At 40.3% G+C, this 23,832-nt stretch overlaps 1 protein-coding gene across 7 annotated transcripts in view; it reads left to right on the plus strand.

Annotated features, from left to right (window-relative positions):
• The window catches only part of CUL4B (cullin 4B), a 46,476-nt gene that overhangs the window by 1,669 nt on the left and 20,975 nt on the right, over window positions 1–23,832 (plus strand). For 4 of the 7 annotated variants that reach the window (XM_081565021.1, XM_081565026.1, XM_081565022.1 and 1 more), the window contains exons 3-4: window positions 13,600–14,139; window positions 16,192–16,307. In XM_081565021.1, the coding sequence (XP_081421147.1) occupies window positions 13,600–14,139; window positions 16,192–16,307 (656 nt within the window). Of the gene's footprint in view, window positions 1–12,423; window positions 12,852–13,599; window positions 14,140–14,420; window positions 14,443–16,191; window positions 16,308–23,832 lie in introns of those variants that run through there. The other 3 variants (XM_081565024.1, XM_081565025.1, XM_081565028.1) reach the window with 2 other exon arrangements.

The following is a 23,832-nucleotide window of genomic DNA, read 5'->3' on the forward strand; positions in this document are numbered from 1 at the left end:
CCCCCATCTGCCCCCATCTCCCCCCACCCACTACCTCTGGAATCCCCAGATGTTCAAGTCTCTTATTAAAATTGTGTAAGTCTCATGTAAAATGATGTAGTACAGTCTCAACTCCACATATGCTAATGTGAACTGGCAGATACAGAGGGCTGAATGTACTATGCTGCCCCTAAAAATGGTAAGGTGAATTCTATGAGTACTGACACAGAAAAATGTCCATGGTATAATATTAAGTGAAACAAATATTCACAGAACAATTCACACAGTGTGATCTATTTTTTTTAAAGCAAAAACTCTGTAAATAGCTAAATATATAGAAAAAGATATTTAATTAGAAAACCGTTAACTGAAGTTACCTTTGGGGATTGGAAGAAGGTGTCACCTTTTTTTGTAGTCAAAGATTGTTGAGACTTGTACATCTCTAAATGTACAACTGATTGTATTACTCTCTTCCCTGCTTGAAGCCCTTCAGTGGGTTACCCATGACCTAATGGATTGAATCCAAATCCTGGAGCATGACGTACAAAGTTCACCATGATCCGAACCCTACCTGATTGTCTTCATCTCCCACCATCCTACTGCATGCCAGTCACACAGCATGTTATGCTTGTATTTGCTTAAACGCGCCATGCTTTTCTTCATACTTGAATGTCTTTGTACACATTGTTGCCTTTTTCAGTTAACCTGTAGGTTTCTAGATGGCACCATCCTGATATGACAAATTAAGTGCAGATTTGTATAATAACAATTCCAAGTATCCATCTTGTGGACTATGGAAAGTCTATTCTTCCACCAGGTTGGAGGGTGATTCCTCAAGCTCTTGAGTAATTGGGGGACTCCGCAAGTAATGCGTAAATATTCAAAAAATCAGTCCTAGTTGTCGTTTGTCATCTCTGCCAGGTATTCATTCCCCAAACTGCTATGCTAGCATTCAACTGATCACTGCTTGCTGTCTTTATACTTTTTTAAACTTTTTAAATATAATTTTAATACGTACAAAAGAATATGTGTGACATGTAATTTATGGAGTGTAATAAAACAAACATCCAAGAACCCATCATCAGCTTAAGAACTAGAACACTACCACTGCTTTTTTTTTTTAAACAGGACATTTTTTAAAATAAATATTTATTTTTGGCTGTGCTGGTAAATAAATATTTATTTTTGGTCTTTGTTGCTGGGTCTGGGTTTTCTCTAGCTGCGGAGAACTGGGGCTACTCTCTAGTTGAGGGGCACGGGCTTCTCACCATGGTGGCTTCTCTTGTTGCAGGGCACAGGCTCTAGGGCACTCAGGTTTCAGCAGTTGTGTCTTGGGGACTCCAGACCAGGCTCAGTAGTTGTGGAAATCTTAACCACTGGACAGCCTGGGAAGTTCCTACTAGAACATTACCAATGCTTTTGAATCTACATAGATTCTCCACCCTCTTGCTTCCCCTAAAGCAATCCCTTATCATGGATTTTGTGTTTATTACTTCCTTTCCATATTTTATTTTTATCACATTATATATCCATGAATTTTCTTATTTTTGAGTTTTAAAAAAAGTATCAAATTGTATGTATTCATCTGTGATTTGCTTCTTTTTGTGTAACATTCCTGTGATTTATGGATGTAGCTACAATTTATTTTTTAACACTGCAATATTTGCTTGTGTGAATATACCACATTTAGTCATTCTGTTGAAGAATATTCTCTTGCCATTCTTTGAAATCTGTCACAGGTGATACAGACTAGGAACAGAAAATCCTTAGCATGTTTTAAATCATTTTGTCCTTTGTGCTACCACTAAACATTCTCCATATGCCTCTTTTTTAGCACTTAGCATATTTAAGAGCAAGGGTCAGCAATTTTTTTTCTGTAAAGGACTAGGTAGGAAATATTTTAGGCTCTGCAGGCCATATTGTCTGTTGCAGCTACTGAACTCTGTTGTTTTAGCATAAAAGCAGCCACAGAAAATATGTAGATGAATGAGTATGGCAGTGTTCCAATAAAACACGCAGCTGGTTGAGTTTGGTCCACTGGCCATAGTTTCCCAAACCCTGCGCAAGTTCATCTGAATTCCTGTAGCATTGTCCACTATCATGGTCATAACATGCATCTGTATCATCTCATTTCTTTTTCATTATCATATTTCCCATGCCTCATCACACCCTCCTCCTGCCGTTTGTGATTCTGAGCTCCTATAGTTAATGATGAGGCCAACTTTTAAGTCCAATTCCTAAATGAGTGTGACTCAATGCAAGAATTATTATCAGTAGCCACAGCTGCAACAGCAAGTAGGGTACAGAAGTAAGGCCCAGTACTAAGAGACCTAGGAATTGCTGTACCAGATTTGAGTCTGGGCTGCTGCCTTGATTTCTCCCCTGTGCATTCTGGGGTTTCCAGTTAGGAGTAAAGCTATTCCCTGAAAACTAGTTTCCTTGGAATTTCCTAAATATGCCTTATTCTCTCTCACCTTCAGGATTTAAAGTGAAGGTGAAAGTTGCTCAGTTGTGTCCGACTCTTTGCCATCCCATGGACTATATAGTCCATGGAATTCTTCAGGCCAGAATACAGAAGTGGGTAGCCTTTCCCTTCTCCAGGGGATCTTTCCAACCCAGGGATCAAACCCAGGTCTCCTGCATTGCAGGCAGATTCTTTACCAGCTGAGCCATGAGGGAAGCCCAATGTGCTCCCTGTTTTCCTTCTTTGTGCCCCCTGCTCATTCACACTCCCTTGCCTGGCTAATTCCCACTTGCCCTCTGAGATTTACTTTCTCTGAAAACTATTCTTAACTGCCCAGCCCAACCCTTTCTCCTCCCCACCACACCCTACCTTCCTAAGCTGTGCAGAGGTCTCTCCTCTGTGTTCCTCTTCCAGTTCAGTCTCTCAGTCATGTCCGACTCTTTGCAACCCCATGGACTGCAGCACACCAGGCTTCTCTGTCCATCACCAACTCCTAGGGTTTGCTCAAACTCATGTCCATCGAGTCGGTGATGCCATCCAACCATCTCATACTCTGTCGTCCCCTTCTCCTCCTGCCTTCTATCTTTCCCAGCATCAGGGTCTCTGCCAATGAGTCAGTTCTTCACATCAGGTGGCCACAGTATTGGAGCTTCAGCTTCTGCATCAGTCCTTCCAATGAATAATCAGGATTGATTTCCTTTAGAGTGACTGCTTTGACCCCCTTGCTGTCCAAGGGACTCTAAAGAGTCGTCTCAACACCACAGTTCAAAAGCATCAATTCTTCTGCGCTCAGCTTTCTTTATTGTCCAACTCACACTTCCATACATGACTACTGGAAAAACCATAGCTTTGACTAGATGGACCTTTCTTGGCAAAGTAATGTCTCTGCTCTTTAATATGCTGTCTAGGTTGGTCATAGCTTTTCTTCCAAGGAGAAAGCATCTTTTCATTTCATGGCTGCAGTCACCATCTGCAGTGATTTTGGAGCCCAAGAAAATGAAGTATGTCACTGTTTCCATTTTTACCCCATCTATTTGCCATGAAGTGATGGGATCGGATGCCATGATCTTCGTTTTTTGAATGTTGAATTTTAAGCCAGCTGTTTCACTCTCCTCTTTCACTTTCATCAAGAGGCCCTTTAGTCCCTCTTTGCTTTCTGCCATAGGGTAGTGTCATCTGCATATCTGAGGTTATTGATATTTCTCCTGGCAGTCTTGATTTCAGTTTGTGCTTCATCCAGCCTGGTATTTTGCATGAAGTACTCTGCATACAAGTTAAATAAGCAAGGTGACAATTTACATCCTTGATGTACTCCTTTCCTAATTTGGAACCAGTCCTTTGTTCCATGCCCAGTTCTAACTGTTGCTTCTTGACCTCATACAGATTTCTCAGGAGGCAGGTCAGGTGGTCTGGTACTCCCCATCTCCTTAAGAATTTCCCACAGTTTGTTGTGATCCATGCAACCAAAGGCTTTAACATAGTCAATAAAGCAGAAGTAGATGTTTTTCTGGAATTCTCTTGCTTTTTCTCTGATCCAACGGATGTTGGCAATTTGATCTCTGGTTCCTCTGCCTTTTCTAAAACCAGCTTGAATATCTGGAAGTTCTTGGTTCATGTACTGTTGAAGTCTAGCTTGGAGAATTCTGAACATTACTTTGCTAGTGTGTTTGATGAGTGCAGTTGTGTGGTAGTTTGAACATTCTTTGGCATTGCCTTTCTTTGGGATTTGAATGAAAACTGACCTTTTCTAGTCCTGTGGCCACTGCTGAGTTTTCCAGATTTGCTGGCATACTGAGTGCAGCACTTTAACAGCATCATCTTTTGCTCATCAATAGCTCAGCTGGAATTCCATCACCTCCACTAGTTTTGTTTGCATTGATGCTTCCTAAGGCCCACTTGACTTCACATTCCAGGATGTCTGGCTCTAGGTGAGTGATCACACCATCATGGTTATCTGGGTCATGAAGATCTTTATTGTACAGTTCTTCTGTGTATTCTTGCCACCTCTTCTTAATATATTCTGCTTCTGTTAGGTCCATACCATTCTGTCCTTTGTTGTGCCCATCTTTTCATGAAATGTTCCCTTGGTATCTCTAATCTTCTTGAAGAGATCTCTAGTCTTTCCCATTCTATTGTTTTCCTCTATTTCTTTGCATTGATCACTGAGGAAGGCTTTCTTATCTCTCCTTGCTATTCTTTGGAACTCTGCACTCAGATGGATATATCTTTCCTTTTCTCCTTTGCCTTTTGCTTCTCTTCTTTTCTCAGCTATTTGTAAGGCCTCCTCAGACCACCATTTCGCCTTTTTTGCATTTCTTTTTCTTGGGGATGGTTTTGATCACTGCGTCCTCTACAGTGTCACAAACCTCCGTCCATATTTCTTCAGGCACTCTATCAGATCTAATCCCTTGAATCTATTTGTCACTTCCACTGTATAATTGTAAGGAACTGTGTTCCTATTACCAGCCTTTATCCACTCTGTCCTATAATCGTCTGCCTCACCCACTAGGCCAGTTGAGAACTGTTTGAGGGCAAGGGTTGTCTTTGTATACTCAGTGACTGGATCATAACTGGTCCTGAAACAAGGTTTGTTCAGTGTTTGCCTGGATTTGACTAGGAGAAGGAGCTGGATTCAACCTCCAGTGAAGATCAGCCACTGGCTGAGGGTCCAGCCAGGGGATGGACTGACTTTCTATAGCCAAACTGCCACTCTCTCCTTGAATGTGCATTGCTTGCTGCTGTGTCCTGTGTACTTGATGATAGCCTGCACTAAGTCCAAGAAGCTTGTTCACCTTTTGGGCACTGTGATTTGGCTCATCTCAATAAAGGAGTTGTTTCATTATTCCTCATTTTTTTCTCCTGGTGAGTGGGGCTCTGGACATTTTTTCCTAAATTGTCTATACCTGAAAGAATTTTATGGCATATCTCCTTACTAAATTATAAACTATGGGAAGTGTACTGTATTTGGAGTTAGAGAAAAGCTAGATTTGGTTAAGTCTGTGCTTTTTGGGCTTCCCTGGTGGCTCAGATGGTAAAGAATCCACCTGCAGTACGGGAGACCTGGGTTGGATCCCTGGGTTGGGAAGATCCGCTGGAGAAGAGAATGGCTACCACTCCATTATTCTTGCCTGGAGAACTCCATGGACAGAGGAACCTGGCAGGCTATAGTCCATGGAGTCACAAAGAGTCGCACATGACTGAGCAACTTAAATGCCAATATTCAAATGTTTGTTACTTTTGCAAGTCATTTTAACCTCCTTCCACAAGCTTATTTCTCATCTGTAAAATGCGGATGGCACTTGACCTATCTCACAGTGTGGTTATGAGGACAAAATAAGATTATGTGTGAAAGTGCTTTGGAAAACTGTAAAATCAACTGCAAATGGAATTTTGTATTAGTTCTGTATTCCCTTCTGACATCTAGGACCATGCCTTGCCCAGAGTAGTTTGCTCAATACATTTTTGTTGAATGACCAAATGAATTGGCAAGAGAGATAATGCTATCTGTGGGAATAAAGGACATTTAATAGAATCAGGAAAAACAGATCATTTGGCAATAGAAACATCCATATGGTGAGTGATAATTCAGAAGTGGGTATTTATGGATAGCTCCAAACCCACATTCCCAATGTCTGCTCTTTGTTTTGCTTATTTTAAAAAGATGAATTTTCTTTTAACATGATTTTGGCAGCTGAGATAGCTGTTAAATTTGACTTGAAGCTAAATATGCAGTCCTTTCAAAGCAGGGTTGGCCCCAGGCAATACTGTGAGGTCAGTAAAATGTACTCTCAGAAATCTTTCCTCCCTTGATGGTAGCTTTTCCTCCTACCCACACTGCAGGGCCTACACAGAGTTCTGTTTACCTCCAAGCCCTAAAGGCTTTTGTATTATCCTTTGTTTCTAAGAAGCATTCACCTAAAAGGGTCAGGAACTAAGTCTTTCTGGTTAATTTGCATTTGAAAGGATTCACAGAGAAGGCTACTATTTTTATCAAAAGGAGTGAATAAATCGTTGTGAAATTTCAGGCATTAAAAGAAATACAAAGGGTTATTAGCCTCATTCAGATCACCATGGTACTTACTTCACTTACTGCTGTGGTCTCAATTCTGGAGTTATTTAGAATCACCCAGAGAGCTTCTTAAAAATACTGATAATTGAGATTTAATTCCATTGGACTAGGTTCAGTCAGTCCAGTTGCTCAGTTGTGTCCGACTCTTTGCGACCCCATGGACTACAGCACGCCAGGCTTCACTATCCATCACCAACTCCCGGAACTTGCTCAAACTCATGTCCATCGAGTCAGCAATGCCAACCAACCATCTCATTTTCTGTAGTCCCCTTCTCCTCCTGCCTTAAATCTTTCCCAGCTTCAGGGTATTTTCCAATGATTCAGTTCTTCGCATCAGGTGGCCAAAGTACTGGAGCTTCAGCTTCAGCATCAGTCCTTCCAATGAATATTCAGGATTGATTTCCTTTAGGATTGACTGGTTGGATCTCCTTGCAGTCCAAGGGACTCAAGAGTCTTCTCCAACACCACAGTTCAAAAGCATCAATTCTTCCACACTCAGCTTTCTTTATGGTCCAACTCACATCCAAACATGAAAAGTGAAACTGAAAGTCACTCAGTCGTGTCCGACTCTTTGCAACTCCATAGACTACACAGTCCATGGAATTCTCCAGGCCAGAATACTGTAGTGGGTAGCCTTTCCTTTCTCCAGGGCATCTTCCCAACCCAGGGATTGAACCCAGGTCTCCCGCATTGCAGGCGGATTCTTTACCAGCTGAGCCACCACATGACTACTGGAAAAATCATAGCTTTGACTAGACGGACCTTTGTCGGCAAAGGAATGTCTGTGCTTTTTAATATGCTGTCTAGGTTGGTCATAGCTTTTCTTCCAAGGAGCAAGCGTCTTTTCATTTCATGGCTGCAGTCACCATCTGCAGTGATTTTGGGGCCCCCAAAACTAAAGTATGTCACTGTTTCCATTTTTACCCCATCTATTTGCCATGAAGTGATGGGATCGGATGCCATGATCTTCGTTTTTTGAATGTTGAATTTTAAGCCAGCTGTTTCACTCTCCTCTTTCACTTTCATCAAGAGGCCCTTTAGTCCCTCTTTGCTTTCTGCCATAGGGTAGTGTCATCTGCATATCTGAGGTTATTGATATTTCTCCTGGCAGTCCTGATTCCAGCTTGTGCTTCATCTAGCCTGGCATTTCGCATGATGTACACTGCGTATAATTTAAATAAGCAAGGTGACAATATACAGCCTCGATGTACTTCTTTCCCAATTTGGAACCAGTCTGTTGTTCCATGTCCAGTTCTAACTGTTGCTTCTTGACCTCATTCAGATTTCTCAGGAGGCAGGTCAGGTGGTTTGGTATGCCCATCTCTTTAAGAATTTTCCACAGTTTGTTGTGATCCACACAGTCAAAGGCTTTAACATAGTCAATGAAGCAGATGTTTTTCTGGAATTCTCTTGCTTTTTCTCTGATCCAGCAGATGTTGGCAATTTGATCTCTGGTTCCTCTGCCTTTTCTAAATCCAGCTTAAACATCTGGAAGATCTTGGTTCACATACTGTTAAAGCCTAGCTTGGAGAATTTTGAGCATTACTTTGCTAGCATGTGAGATGAGTGTAATTGTGCAGAGTTTGAACATTCTTTGGCATTGCCTTTCTTTGGGATTTGAGTGAAAACTGACCTTTTCCAGTCCTGTGGCCACTGCTGACTTTTCCAAATTTGCTGGCATATTGAGTACAGCACTTTAACAGCATCATCTTTTAGGATTTTCAATAGCTCGGCTGGAGTTCCATCAACTCCACTAACTTTGTTCATAGTGATGCTTCCTAAGGACTAGGTTCAGACCTGGGCATAGGTGTTTTTTGGGAACCTCTGATTTAAACCTAAATTGGCCCTGCTCTTGAGAGAAGGAAAAGCTGAAGGCCATTGGAAGATTAAACCTTAAAGCAAGATGGAGGTAGAAAGACTCAACTCCATAATAAGCAAGTGCTTGGCAGCACCAAAGGAAGAAGTAGTCTGTGACCGATTTGTCCCCCACTCCCAAACCCCCAGGGGAAACTGCCTGGCCCTGTTAGTCCTTAATTCTACTTTCCAGATGGTTCACAGGTAGGACAGTACATAAAATTTCTGAAACAAGGGGATAAATACTCTAATGGTTGCTATACCCAAGTCAGTAAATCTTCAGTTGATAACTGTAGAAATGATATAACATAGAAATGATCTTGTTTTAAAAAATGAGATGTGTCATTTATTTACATTTTACTGACTATCATAGATTAAGCGTTTGTAATTAAGTTCCTTGCTTTATAAAGCAATTCCAGCATGGGCAAAGGGTGAATACACATTGTATAGTTGGATCATCATTGCTTAAGCTTTGGCCTCCTCAGTCAGCCCCCAGCAGTCCCTTGCTGCTGATAGCATAACAAAGCCCTTATTATGATACAATGTTTACTATGTCACCACTGCTTGGTTTGACGCATCTGTATTTCTCTCCTTCAAAGATGGTCCTTCAGAAAAGTGGATAGAGAACATGCACCACCTTTTCCCCAGAAATTGTCTTTTCTGGACACATTCTTAAACAAGGCTTGCTGCAGAAACATGTTTCTGAGCAAGCACTGTCTGCTGTTTTTAAGAAAAAGCCCACCCATGAATAAGAAGGCTTCAAAGAGTGACTATTCACTGACAAGCCCCTCCTCAGAGATGTCTAGAGAAGAACCCAAACCAAGCACCCTGGGGAATCCCCATGATCAAAAAAGGAAAACTTCTTACACTCTGCCTTTTTAGAGATGCCTACAGAGTAAGAGGGGTGGACATTAGATAGTCCTGTCTTTATTTGTATCTCTTCCTTTATGCATATATTTACCTTTATAAATAGCTACAGATTTATTTATTTACTTGATTAAAAGAAGGCCAGTAATAACTATACTTCATCTGGCGGTATTAAGTTTAATTAATGTTTCTAAGGTATGAGTTGAACTCACAAGATGAAAGATTCTGTGTATGGAATATGTGTACAGTGCCCAATTGGATTTAATCGGATAATGCCATAAATGTGTGGTATCTACATCGCACAATTTTATTAATGTGGTTTCATTGAGTTAGCCATGAAAAATGTATTTTACTGTTGAGAACGTCTTTAATATTTGTTGACAAACATTTCAGTAGACACCCAGGTGGCGCTAGTGGTAAAGAATCCACCTGCCAATGCAGGCAACACAGGAGACAGGGGTTTGAGCCCTGGGTGGGGAACATTCCCTGGAGGAGGAAATGGCAACCCACTCCAGTATTCTTGCCTGGGATGTCCCATGGACAGAGGAGCCTGGTGGGCTATAGTCCATTGGAGACACAAAGAGTTGGACATGACTGAACATGCACGCATGATTGTATGTTTTGTTTAGCCCCAATTAGTTGATTCTTGACGTCAAAGATGTTTTACAAAGCAACGTGGGTTTTTCTTCCTTTTAAATTGGTCCAAAGTTCCAAACAGACACAAAGTTCTAGTCTTCATACATTACATAGTAATATCTAAGTTGGTTTGTGCCATAAAATGTAAATGTTAAATTTTTAAAATTACGTAAATTACATATCCATACTAAGATGTGCTGACACGACTGAGCGACTTCACTTTCACTTTTCCCTTTCATGCACTGGAGAAGGAAATGGCAACCCACTCCAGTATTCTTGCCTGGAGAATCCCAGGGACGGCGGAGCCTGGTGGGCTGTCGTCTATGGGGTCGCACAGAGTCGGACACGACTGAAGCGACTTAGTAGCAGCAGCAACTAAGATGTGCTAAATATGTAAGAATCGACCTGGACAAAATAAATTAAGGTTGTAAAATGTCAAAAGGAAGATTTTTATTAATAAGAAAAAAAGAAAAAATATTTTCCTCTAAATCTCACTTGAAGATATTTCACGGAAAACTTAACTAGTAGGTTAGCTACTGGGTCATTCAAAGTGAGCCTAGAGCTCAAGAGCCAAGTATCTGTGCTTTTAGAGCTAACATGTAACACGGAAGACTGAAGGGCTTAGATAACCACGTCAGATTGGGAGCTATTATTACAGCCACATAGTTGAATATTAACAGGACTTGGCTATCCTGTATGTTAGCATAAAAGTTTATCTTTGTATGGCACTAAGATTTGTAATTTTTTAAACAGCTAGCACTTCCATACATCCTTCTAAGGAATATAATTACATGAATTAGAACATAGCCTACAGGTTTTCTTTTTTTGGGGGGGTCTTGAAGGGTCCCTGGTTAAACTGCAAATCCTCCTAGAAAGGGTACCACTTTGGGCCATTATCAGTTGGCCCATCCATATACCCTTCTAAGGAATATAACTACATAAATGAGAATGACCTTTATCATTAAGTCCTGAAAATTGGCCAGTTAATCCTCCCTTATGAAGACATGGTGTTATTCTCATTCAATGAAATATTCAACTCACTAAGTATTTACTCTGCATTTACAGTTGTTCAGCACCATGTGAAATGTGAGACACAATAAGGAAGGGTTTAATATTTGGGGACACCTTCCCTGGCCTTAAGAGCTTACAAGTCTCATTTTGGGCAGGAAGAACATGGCACATTCAAAACAAATAGGAGCCCATCTTTCCCCTTTGAGGCCTCTTTCTCACTTCTCTGTGGCTCTGGGGCCTAAGTTCCATTAGAGCCTTGCTTTCAGCCTGTTGTCATCAAACCACACAAAGCTGGATAGTGGCCCAAGGTGGTACCTTTTCTGGGAGCATTTGCTTTTTAATGAAGGACTTTTTTAGACAAAAAATAAAAAGTGAACCTGTGTAAACAAAATTAGAAAACTGATTTATTCTTAGGATTCTGATTTGTCTATCTCAAACTATACAATACAAACTGCTTTTATTCCCCCACAATCCCGTTACTACCCTGCTTTTAAAAGCCCAGTTTGGTCTCCATACTGTCTACTTTGGCCTACAGGGTAGACTCCAAAATTGTTTACTTCACCTGCCAGGCATCCTTGAGCCTCATCTTTCTTACTTCCAACCAGAGATACTGCTTTCCAGCCTCACTGCATTTTTCATATTTCCATAAACAGGCCAGGTCCTTTCACAACTCCCTGCTTTGCCCGTTTCCACTGCCCAGGGTGCCTTTCAATCCTCTCCCATCTTGTCTTTTTGGCAACTCCCTCTTTGAGACCCAGCATAAACCTCGATTCCTCTGTGAAGCTCAAACTATTCCAGACTTCTCTCAAATGTCTTTCACCTGTTCCCACAGCACTTTGTATGTTGGTTATAGTACTGCTATAGAAACTAATTTTGAAACTCTTCTCCCACTGCTTCTCAGTGACAGGACCTGGTATTGTGTCTGGCATACTAAGTGTTTCAGTACATGCTCCTTGAATGTTTCTGCGGTTAGGAAGAGCAACAGGTTGGCAAGAATAGTTTTGTTTGCCAGGTTCTCCTACCTCCCCTCCCCAATACCCTCGGGTTAAATAAAAACTCCCAACAGGGGATTTACATGGCTTATTGTTAATGTAACCAAATTTAAAGGTTTGTTTTTAGGATTAATGTTTTAAAATTTGGGCTTGTGTACTATATTGGTAGAAAACATTGACTTTTACCGATATTGTTCTCTTAAAATGTCTGGGAAATAACATGAACCAGGATTTCGTAAAAAGAAGTGGCTTTGTTTAGTCTGTAAATTACCGGGTTAACGGCTGATGGGAGTTGGGGTTGGGATTGGCCCTAGGAATTGTGCTAGAGGGACGTGTTAGTTACCTTCCTATTTCTTGGCCTTTTAGAATGCACCCTTTTAACTCTAGCCAGCCATCTTAGAGAATGCTCCCGGTAGGAAGGTAACAGGATTTGCATCTATGTTACTGAGGAAGGTATCAAAACTCAGTATTGAGTCAGCGGTGTCCTTGACATGAAAGAGAAACAATGTATAGCTCAACTGAATGAAAAACTCATGTATCTTTGTATCTAAGCTCTTTTCCTTTTCCTTCCCTATCATGACATCCTCCATAGCATCAGGCATAATGGCATGACCGTGTTTTCCTCCATTTCGAGTTACTCCTCTCGCCTTGCAACCCCTCCTTATTCCTTTCTTTCAAAGTTCTATTCTCCGTTCCTTTACTTTTACTCCCTCCCTCTTATTTTCCCAGCTAGCTCACCCCGCCCCTCACCGTCACCACCTTCCCTCCCCTGCAGACTCCTTCCCGCTCCTTCTCCCGCCACCACCTCTCCCTGCCCGCCTCGCATTCAGGAAGCTCCAATCCGGAGCTTCGAAGGTGTCTCGAAGGCCCGCCCCCCCTTCCTTTCCCCTTCTCTGCCCCCCCTCCCCCCCCCCAGTCCTGCAGACTTGGGGGCTTCAGGATCTGGGCGCTATGAAAAGTGTCTGCCCAGTCACTTCCGGTAAGGGCGTTGCGGCGCGAAGCTTCCCGCGGGACCGTTTAGGAGAGGGTGGGAGTTATCGGTGGGCCGGGGGAGGAGAGTGCTGCCTTGGAAGGGGAGCTGGAGAGGGAGGGGTAGGGAGAGCGAGCGCGAGGGCAGGAGCGCAAGCGTCTCGGGCGCCTCAGCGGCCCCTTTCCCACCGTCTCCCCCCGCACCAGCTCCCCCGCCCCCCGGATGCCTGCAGTGCTTCTCTCCACACCCCCCCCTTTCGCAGTCTGACGCCGCTCCTCCCTCGGCGCCGCGTGACCGGAAGTGGCGCCATCTTTAGCCTCCTGTGCTATTGACAATAACGAGCTCCGGTTCTCTCCCCCTCCCCCCTCCCCTCTAGCACTGCATCTCCCCTCCCAAAGAGGGAGAAAAGGAGGAGGAGCTGCAGCCTCACAGACTTACTGAGTCGCTCCTGCAGAAAGGGGGGAGAGAGACTGAAAAGCAGGGGAGGGGGACGGCACGGCCGTTTACCTGTCCGCCTCCTCATTCGCTCTCCCCCCTTGTTCTGCTCACTCCTGGTGTCAGCCTATCCTCCTTCCCAAACCCTCCCATTCCCCGGGTGGAGCCCCCCCTTCACTTTCCTTCTCGTCCTCTGTGTTTCTCCTCTCTCCCTTCCCCCTCTAGCATTGCCACCTTCTCTCCTACACGCACGCAGGCATATAAACGTAGGTTTTTGATGCTCGTCTGCCTGTTGACCCCGCTATTTTCATGTTTCCAACAGGTTTTTCTTCCCCCAATCCCTCAGCTGCTGCTGCTGCTCAAGAGGTCAGATCAGCCACTGATGGTAATACCAGCACCACTCCGCCCACCTCTGCCAAGAAGAGAAAGTTAAACAGCAGCAGCAGCAGCAGCGGCAGTAACAGTAGTAACGAGAGAGAAGACTTTGATTCCTCCTCTTCCACTCCTCCTTTACAACCCAGGGATTCGGCATCCCCTTCAACCTCGTCCTTCTCGTGCCTGGGGGTCCCAGTGACTGCTCCCAGCCACACACCGATACAGAAGAAGCTGCGTTTTGAAGATAACCTGGAGTTTGTAGGGTTTGATGCTAAGATGGCTGAGGAATCCTCCTCGTCCTCGTCCTCATCTTCACCAACTGCTGCAACATCTCAGCAGCAGCAACTTAAAAATAAGAGTATATTAATCTCTACTGTGGCTTCGGTGCATCACGCAAACGGCCTGGCCAAATCTTCCACCACCGTCTCTAGCTTTGCTAACAGCAAGCCTGGCTCTGCTAAGAAGTTAGTGATCAAGAACTTTAAAGGTAACCAGGGCCAAAATCCATGATCACGTACTCAGGATTTGACACTTGAGTGGTCACGTGCTCTATTTATGCTAATATGTTAAACAGTATAGAAGTGGCCTAATGTGTTATGCATAATCAATGAGGAGGAGGGAGGTCCTTTTTGGGTGGAGGGTTCATTTTCCGGGGGTGGTTAGTATCCTTCTGCCGAAGCATACACCAGGTATTTCTGTGCAGTATTTTGAGGTCTGTCTCAGCCTATTGTATCTGATCTGTTATTCTTCATAACATTGACAGTCGATATGATTGATCCGGATTTTACAGGTGAGAAATTTGTATTCTAAAAATGTTTATTTATTTCAGGTGCATAGTGAACCTTGGCACTGCTGGGATTTTTATTTTTATGCTTCAGTAGGCCATATTATCTGGTCCCTAGAAATTGAGGTAGCAATAGTGATCTTTTCATGTTCCAAGAAGACCTTTGGTTAGATTTTTAATGTTGAATACTACATTCTTGAAACTCATGAAAGCAGTAGGTGGAGAAAAGTATTTATGATCTCTGCATTTCTTTCCAAAGGTAGGGTTTGGAAGTGGAAAATACTGTGTATACACAGAAGTAGTAACTCGAGTAGTAACTCATCTATTTTTTTATCACTGAAATGGGTTTTAAAGTACTGACCTGCAGCTTTTAGGAGAATTTGTTCAAGTTTTTGAGGTATGTGATTGAGAGTATTATGAATGCATTGATGCAAATATAAAATTAGCAATTTTGCATAATGTAATTGAGCTGAGTTACTTTTTAATCTATTTGTTTTGGTTTCTCTGCCTGACTTTTTCAACACCCTAACTGGCAACTAATGCTACAATGTTTATTAAGTGGAAAAGTAAAATGAATGAACTAAAGTAATATTTACCAGATCAGTGCCTTGTGGCTAAATATTAGTATTGAGAGAATTAGATTCCCCATGCCTGTATTTTCACCATTGGTGTACAAATCAGGAATATGCTCTATTTTGTCTCAAGCAGAGGATTATAGTGTTGTTTATTTTTAACGTTTTCTTCTTCCTATCACTCCACTCCCACCTCCAGGCTCTCAAGTGTTGTAATCTTTCTGATTTAATAGTAGACCTTTCTGAAGTAAATATGAATTGTAATTGACTAGTTTGTTCACTGTTTTACTTTAAATATATCAGTTTAATAGCCAAGGATTTTTAAAGAGATGAGCTATGACCCTAATTGTATACTGGTTTCAGAGATTTTGTTTGGGTTTTTGTTTCTCCCCTCCTGAAATAGAAACACATTATTAAGGTATCTGGATGTTCTAATAAAACAATTGCTGGTCAAGGAAGTTTAAATGAAAGCCTGAATTAAGATGTTCCTGTTCATTCTGAAAGTGCTACATAGGTTCTGGAGTTATTATGATGTTTTGATTTTTTTATATTTCATTCTGCTCATAAATGTAGTTTAAATTAAAAATTGAATTAAGGTGTTTCTCTCCATTTCTGTAGATGGTACATAAATATGGGAGTCAAACAGACCTGAATTAGAATCCCAGTTTTGCCATTGACCATCTGTGGTGACCTTGGGCAAACTTTATTAAATGAGTCTTCCAGCCTTAGTTTCCTTAGTTGCAAAATAAGGATAATAATACCATCCTTAAGACATTATTAGGAAGATTAAGATGTTTATAAAGTACTTTGTACATAGCAGGCACTCAGTATTTTAAATCTCAGGTACAAAATTCATGTTGACTTAGGTTTTACACATGATGAAATAGGAACAGGATTAGTTTTATCTGTCATTTTCAGATTTTTATCTTTTGCAGTAATTCAGACAATAGAAAAAACTCTCACCTTCAGTTTTAATAGGTGAGATAAAATGACTTACACAGTGTTCTGGCATTTTAAATTTTATTACTAAGCCTAAATATAATGGTTACTTTAATAACTAGGTATGATAATTATAAACATCACAATTTACCCTTGAAGAACAATAATACTAGTAGTTTATGGATACTTTTGTTAGTATATCTTACATGTTATTCTGATTGTCAACCTTTTATATATCATCTAGATAAGCCTAAATTACCAGAAAACTACACAGATGAAACATGGCAGAAACTGAAAGAAGCAGTGGAAGCTATCCAGAATAGTACTTCGATTAAGTACAATTTAGAAGAACTCTATCAGGTATGTATAGATGTGGATAACCAGATTTGGTTAGCGTAAATTGAGGTGCAGTGCATATGGAGTTAACTTTCTGAAATGGGTGCTTATGTAGACTTTTTGTTCCCTTCTCGTTCCAATTTCTTGTTTAATGCATGCACTGACTTATAAACAGACCATATATTCTGACATCAACTATGGCTACAGTCTTATTGGTATAAATTGGGCTTATCTTGGACCCTTCTAATTAGGATTTATAGTTAGGAGTACCTTGGTATAGTAAGTTTTACCTGTAATAGAAACCTATAGCTTGGATCCCAAAGATAATTTCTGGTGACATTTTCTATTGTGATACTTCTTGCTAAGCGATGTTACCTATACGAAAGGCCTCAAGAAATGCCATATACATTATTCTACCTCTTTCCTGTTAGCATGCTTTTGTCGTTTCGTTCTCTTCTTTATGTTTGTCTTATCTCTTGGCCTACAAGACACACCTTAGCCCCCAAAACGAGCAGCAGGTTGTTCATCAACTTGGTCTGACGTTCAGATTTGTTTCTTTTGCTTAACAAATGGATCTGTCCTTGAAATGTTTAACTTAAAAATACAGTTGCTGGTTTAGACTTCTTGCTACCAAGATACTTTGCCCTACTGTATTTTTGCCATAACCAATTCAAGAAGTTACTTTCTATTATAGTGTCAGCAGTTTCATATTTTAAAAAAATGCTGCACAGTTTTTGGCTTGAGTGTTTGTATTCATGAGTACCTTGTAAGAAATTATGTTAGTTCAGTTTATCAGAATTTGTAATTTTCATCTATTCATTTTAGTTGTAGAAGTAGTATGGTGATGGACAAATAGTGGATCAGGAGTCAAAAGACAAAGGGATCTAGTTTTGGCTGTATTAGCCTGTTATCTTGGGCAAGGTATTAAACTTCTCTCAGCTTCTGTTTCCTCCTCTGTAAACAGGGGGAAGAACTACTGTATCTATTTCACCAAGTTGCCTATAAGACTCAAATAAGATGTTTGTGAAAAATACCTTGAAGCACTATGATAGAAATATAAGTTGATGTTATCACTAGTTATTTAATAAGCCACAGTATGATTTCTTTTACTTACAGTGTGTCAATTGAGATCACCAGTTTCTGTTGCTATTTAAATAAAATATATCAGTACTTGCCAAACTCTCAGAAGGGTGCCCACTGCATAGTAATAATGCTGTGTAATCTACACAAGGGTCAGGGAGTAGTAGTAGTACTAAGGTGTTACTAAGGATAAGCCCACCTCATTTGGCTGTGTTGGTACATTTCACATGTGGATCCTGAGCTGTACAATAATCAATGGAGAATTACAGTTAGACTTGAAGCAGTTATGTGGTCCAGTGTCTTTTCTTCATATAGTGTATATGATAGCCTACAAAGTAGGGTTATCCCGTTTAAGCATTATAGAAACGCTTTGTGAACTAAGTAAGGTAGTAGTTACTATCCCCACTCTATGAGGAAATGAAATCTCAAAGGGACTCTGCACTGGAGAGCATATTGGCAGAGCAGGGGACTTAAACTGAGATGCTCAAATTTTTAGTCCAGTGCACGCACTCCACATGCCTCTGTAGTGCAGTGTTTGAAGCAAATAGATAGTCTTACTTTAGGGGAAAAAAACTCTGTCATCAGAGAAGGTAATTTTTGTTCATACATGAATGTATATGGTGTTTCTATGGATATGCTGGCATACAGCTTTAATTTCAGTAATACGTTACATATTTCATGTTTATAACATATTTAGTTTCTAGTTTTTTAATTTTATTTTTTTAATTGGTGGAAAATTGCTTTACAAGGTCGTGTTGGTTTCTGCTGTACAATACAAATCAGTCATAATTATATATCTATATCTATATATATATATACTCTCTCCCTCTTGAGTGTCCCTCCTCTCCCCCCACCCTACCCCTCTGGGTCATCACAGAAGGCCAGACAGGGCTCTCTGTTATATAGCAACTTCCCACTATCTATCTATTTTACACATGATAGTGTACATATGTCAATGCTACATTTTCAATTCATCTCACCCTCCCCTTCCCCTGCTGTGTCCACAAGTCCATTCTCTACTAGGTTCATCCACTACCATTTTCCTAGGTTCTATATAAGTGCCTTAATATACAATGCTTGTTTTTCTCTTTGTGATGATTGTAGTTGTTAATGAACTCTATTTACTTTACTTTGAATATTTTTCTGGAGCTTTTGGGTTAAAAAATATTTTTCCTGATAATTTTTTTTTTGGCCATGCAATGTGATTTGTGGGATCTTAGTTCCCTGACTAGGGATCGAACCTGCGCCCCCTGAAGTGGAAGCACGGAGTCTTAACCCCTGGACTGCCAAGGAAGTCCCTTTTCCTGATAAATTGCTTCTGTTAAATCTCTTGATGTTTCAGGAGCTCATAGCTCACATTTTTTTGTGTTTTTCCTTTCTTATACTTCAGAATTTCTACCTGCTGTTGTTGAGTTGCATTTCTTTAGCCTAAAATCAGTTATAACTTTTCACTGTTAGCATTTTTATAATACTTCACTACTTCTGCTATAATAAATTTAAAAGCATTTGTTTCTAGCTCTTTTGTTGTTTTCTACCTTAATTTTGTAAATGCTCCTTTGGATTGTTCTCAGAAAGATTATATTGAGATGTTCAAGTTCAAAAAAGAGGATAAAAAGTTAAATTATTTCATACCATCTGGATTTCAGGTGCTTGTTTGATTTTTGAGTGGTTAAAATGTAACTTAAAAATACTCTCCTAAAATTGAAACAATGTAGAAATATGTAGCATACCAAACAAAAGTTCTCCAAACTCCTCATTCCCCACCTCTCTCTCTCTATCTGTGATGTAAATACTTATTTGGCATATGTCTATGCATAACTTTTTTCTATGAATGAAAAACCATTTAGCTTTAAAGCTTAAGCATGGAAGTCTTCCCTAGTGTAGATTGCATGTACTTCCTCTTAAGTTTTTAATTTTTAGAGAAGGACTTGCTGTTCTGAGTATATTTGCAATAAGTAAATGTCATCTTTTAAAAGTGATTCAAAGTGAGACTTACCTTTCCTCCACAACCTTGAAATCCTGTGAGTGAGACAATGGTTCGTGTTGTTTTGGTTTAGATATTTTTGTTTGTTTACTTGTTTATTTTTTAATATTTATTCTTCATTGTGGCATGTGAACTCTTAGTTGTAGCACATGAGATATAGTTCCCTGACCAGGGATTAAATTTGGGCCCTCTGCATTGGAAACACGAAGTCTTAACCACTGGACCACCAGGGAAGTCTCTGCTTGTTCATTTTTGATTGACGACAGATAGGAGTATGGTTAAATGCACTGACTTTTGAGTTGATCAGCCTGCCTTAGATTAGAGATCTGCAACTCATGGTAACTTTGGGTCAGTTACTTTTCTTTTTTTTTTTTTTTAAATATTTTATTTTTATTTATTTTTGGCTGTGCTGGGTCTTTGTTTCTGCACAGCTTTTCTCCAGTTGCGGGGAGTGGGGGCTACTCTCCACTTGTAGTATGAGAGCTTCTCGTTATGGCGGCTTCTCTCATTGCAGAGCACGGACTCTAGGGTGCTCGGGCTTTGGTAGTTGTGGCACATGGTCTCAACTAGAGCTCAGGCTCAATAGTTGTGATGTATGGGCTTTGTTGCCCCACGGCATGTGGGATCTTCCTGGATCAGGGATCGAACCCGTGTCTCCTGCATTCGCAGGCAGATTCTTTACCACTGAGCCACCAGGGAAGCCCCGGTCAGTTACTTTTCTAAGCCTTGGTTTTCTCATTTTCAAAACAGGGAGACTAACACTACCTGTATGGCATGGTTGTAAATAAATACTGCGAAAAAGTACTTAACTACACAGCCTGCTATATGTCTGTGTTATCGATGATAATGATAATAAGCAGTATTTGGGGCTTTAAAAAAAGAGATCTTTATTTTGAGATTACATTTTATTATACAGCTCTAAAGCCACACGTTTTTAAATTCTAAATCCACACTAGGCCAAAGCAGCTGGCTGATAAATAGATTGTATTCCAAAGGTGCATCAGAAAACATCATTAGCCAAACTGAAAAAATAATAGAAAAAGAGAAGAACTGTCTAGGAACACTGTCCTTCTGCACTTCTCAAGAATGTGTCTTGTTTTTACATGTGGTATCTTAATAGTTGGAATCTTGGTTTTAGTGTGTGACTTTTTTTTACTAAGTAATTTTTAAGTAATGGGATTATTTTCCTCATGTTCTCAGCCTTGTGTGAGTAGCTGTGTAGTGTTGTTGTTGTTTTAATAATTATTTATTTATTTGTGGCTGTGCTGGGTCTTCATTGCTGTGTGGGTGTTTCTCTAGTTGCGGCAAGCGGGGGCTTTTCTCTAGTTGCTGCGAGTGGGGGCTTCTCTGTAGTTGCAATGCTCAGGCTTCTCATTAAGGTGGCTTCTCTTGTGGAGGACATGCTCAATAGTTGCGGCACATGGGCTTAGTTGCTCCATGGCATGTGAAATATTACTGAATCAGGGATGGAAGCTGTGTCTCCTGCATTGGCAGGCAAATTCTTTACCACTGAGCGACCAGGGCAGCCCCTGTGTAGTGTTTTTAAATCAGCTGCTTTTTTTGGAGCTGGCTGGTTATTTCTATATGAAAGTGTTACATTTATTCTTAATATGAATGTCTAGTTCTTATCTTTGAAGGTAAGTTTAGTTCCTACTTCAGATCCGATGAAAATAATTCATTAATAATGGGAACTCTGGTTTGCTTCTTGTGAAATAAATCTTAAATAACGAGCCAATTAGTGGTTGTAAATGAATCAATTAGTGATTTATTAATCTAGTGGATGGCCACAATACTAGAAACAAATAGTGCATCCATCCAAGTATAGTTTATTTCCCATTGTAAACTGGAGTTTCTTAAGCAGTCATTGGATATGAGAGACTAGGTAGATTCTTAGCAGAGGTGATTATTGTATTCTGTGTTGATCACTAGCTATTGTGTTCTGTAAGTTTAACTGTTGATATTTTTAAGCTTAGTCTGTCACATTACTATTACTCCTGTTTTTACTGAATTGTTAATACTATCCCTGCTATTTATCCCAACTACAAATTCTTAGTCCTTGATAATGTGTCTTATTTAAGCTGTTTTTATTGGATGTAAAAAGAAAAATAATTTAGGTTTCATTATTTGGCTTCCTTCCTGCAAGTCTCAGTTTTTGATAATTTTGATCATTTCATTTTAGCCATTTTTACTAGACATAAAAAGACATAATTTGGGTTTTATTGCTGTATCAGTTGAAAAGTTTTGTGGTGTGCTTTTTCTTTCTCTGTTTGAAAAATAAGCCCCAACTCATTACATCAGCGACCAGAGTTCAGCACCCTGGAGGGAATTGAATCTTTCTTAAGTGTCTCTTGTTGCTGAATCAGAAAATTTTCTAGATTTCCTCTCTTACCATTAATTTTTGCATTCTTTGTATTTTTTATCCTTATTTTAATCCTCATTTTTTAAATTCTAGTCTTAACCTCATTTCTACTCTTTATCCTAAATGGAAGCTTATGTGCCTTTGCTGTTTCTTAAATCTTGTATTCCATAAAGCATCAAATTTCAGGAACTATAGTTTTACATTTCATTTGCTACACATTGATGTTTTCTTTGGAGTTTTGTTTGTTTGTTTTTCTTCAGATAAACGTTTCTGATGCAACTTGGAGGGAAGAGGCTGGGATTTGGAACAATAAAAGTTAAAACTTTATTAAAATGTTCTTATTTTATAGCTGACACCTGCAAAAAGGATTTAAGGCAGCATATTTAACCAGTAGTGATTGGGAGCTTAAGTAAAAAGATAGTTTTATTTAAGAGTCTTATAGAATTATCTAGATTGTTTAATATAGTTACCTGTGAAATGATGTTATGTTAGTAATAATTATACCAGATCAAACTTCCAAGGATTTCCAGAGTGTTTAGTGAAGTGTAAAATAATACATTTCTAAAATTCCTTTTCAAAGATCTGGAATAAAATAGAGTTTACCTCAAACTCCTAAGTGGTGATTTAACTCTTATTCGTATTTCTATCCCAACACCTAACAGGATAGAGTTCTTAGTAAACACCCCATTCTTCTTGAGTCAGTGACTGTTTACTCTGTGCAAAGCTAGACAAATGCCATGGACATATAGAGATCACTTAGACCTTGCCCCTGAGGTCTTGATATTCTAGTAGACTCATGAAGTTAGTAGTTCGTGACCAGCATTTTTTTAAAGAAGTAAAATAGAAAATATCGGAATAGGTCACATATAGTAATAGTAAGTGCAGGTTCATGAAGATATTGTTTTGTTTACAAGAATTAATTTTATGTGCAATGGGTTGTGACATAAAATGTATTTCTTACTGTGGCTTGTCAAAAACTTTTGGAAGCTACTGTTTTAGGCACACATGATTGTTCCAAACAAACCTTGCTTGAAAGTGAGGAAAGCAGAGTATTTAGATCATGGGGTGTATGGAAGATTATAAACAGACATGAGAGTAAATAATGGTAATATTGAGCCTTGAATGCCATGCTAGAAAGTATGATGGTGGGAAAGATAGTGTTTTATTGGGGGAGGCAGGTACTTAAATTTTTCGAATATTTTATATATTCATCTGGCTCAAAACCCAAAAACTATTAGAGAGCATGTAGTGAAAAGTTTCACTTCCACTCCAACCTCCCTCCCCCAGCAAACAAATGTTATTAGGAGTAGCATTCCAGAAATGTTTCATGTGTGCAAAAACAGCTGTGTGGAGGTGTTCTCAATTAATTTTCTTTATATATATATATATATATAGTAGACCATGCACCGCACCATTCAGTCCTTTGTATTTTTTTATACCTGTTAGGGAACTTCTCCATAACAGTACCTGAAGAGCTTGATGGAAAGGTTCTTAAGGTGGAAAATTATTGTATCTGGTCTATATGTTAAGCAGTCAAGGCTAAATTAGAGACTAGCAAGGGGTTGTGTTCCATCTTGACCTTCAAAACTCACCTTAGAGCCTCCTGCCTTTGCCTTTCCTTCTTTTATTGCTTCTAATAACTTAAGCCTGGTGACAGAGGATGAGATGGTTGAATGGCATCACCAATGCAATGGACGTGAACTTGGGCAAACTCCAGGAGATGGTGAGGGACAGGGAAACCTGGTGTGCTGCAGTCCATGGGGTTGCAAGCGTCGGACACAACTTGGTGACTGAACAACAACGAGCAGTCTCAAACCACTCTCCAGCTAAGCGCACACGAAGCCACAGGCATATAATGTGTGTGCACATGCACTTAGCTGCTTGGCTGTGGCCAGCTGTTGGCAACTCCACGGGCTGTAGCCCGCCAGGCTCCTCTGTCCATGGAGCTCCTCAGACAGGAGTGCTGGCGTGGGTTGCCATTTCCTACTCCAGGGCATCTTCCCAACTCAGGGCTCGAACCTGCATCTCTTGCATCTCCTGCATTGGCAGGTGGATTCTTTACCATTGCTCCACCTGGGCCCAGTTCTCTGTTTCTCACTATTCCCATAAGCTCTTTCTCCACTTCC

Source organism: Giraffa tippelskirchi, chromosome X (assembly GCF_054371585.1).
Source record: "Giraffa tippelskirchi isolate mGirTip1 chromosome X, T2T-mGirTip1v1.2.pri, whole genome shotgun sequence".
In the NCBI taxonomy this organism is placed as follows: Eukaryota; Metazoa; Chordata; class Mammalia; order Artiodactyla; family Giraffidae; genus Giraffa; species Giraffa tippelskirchi.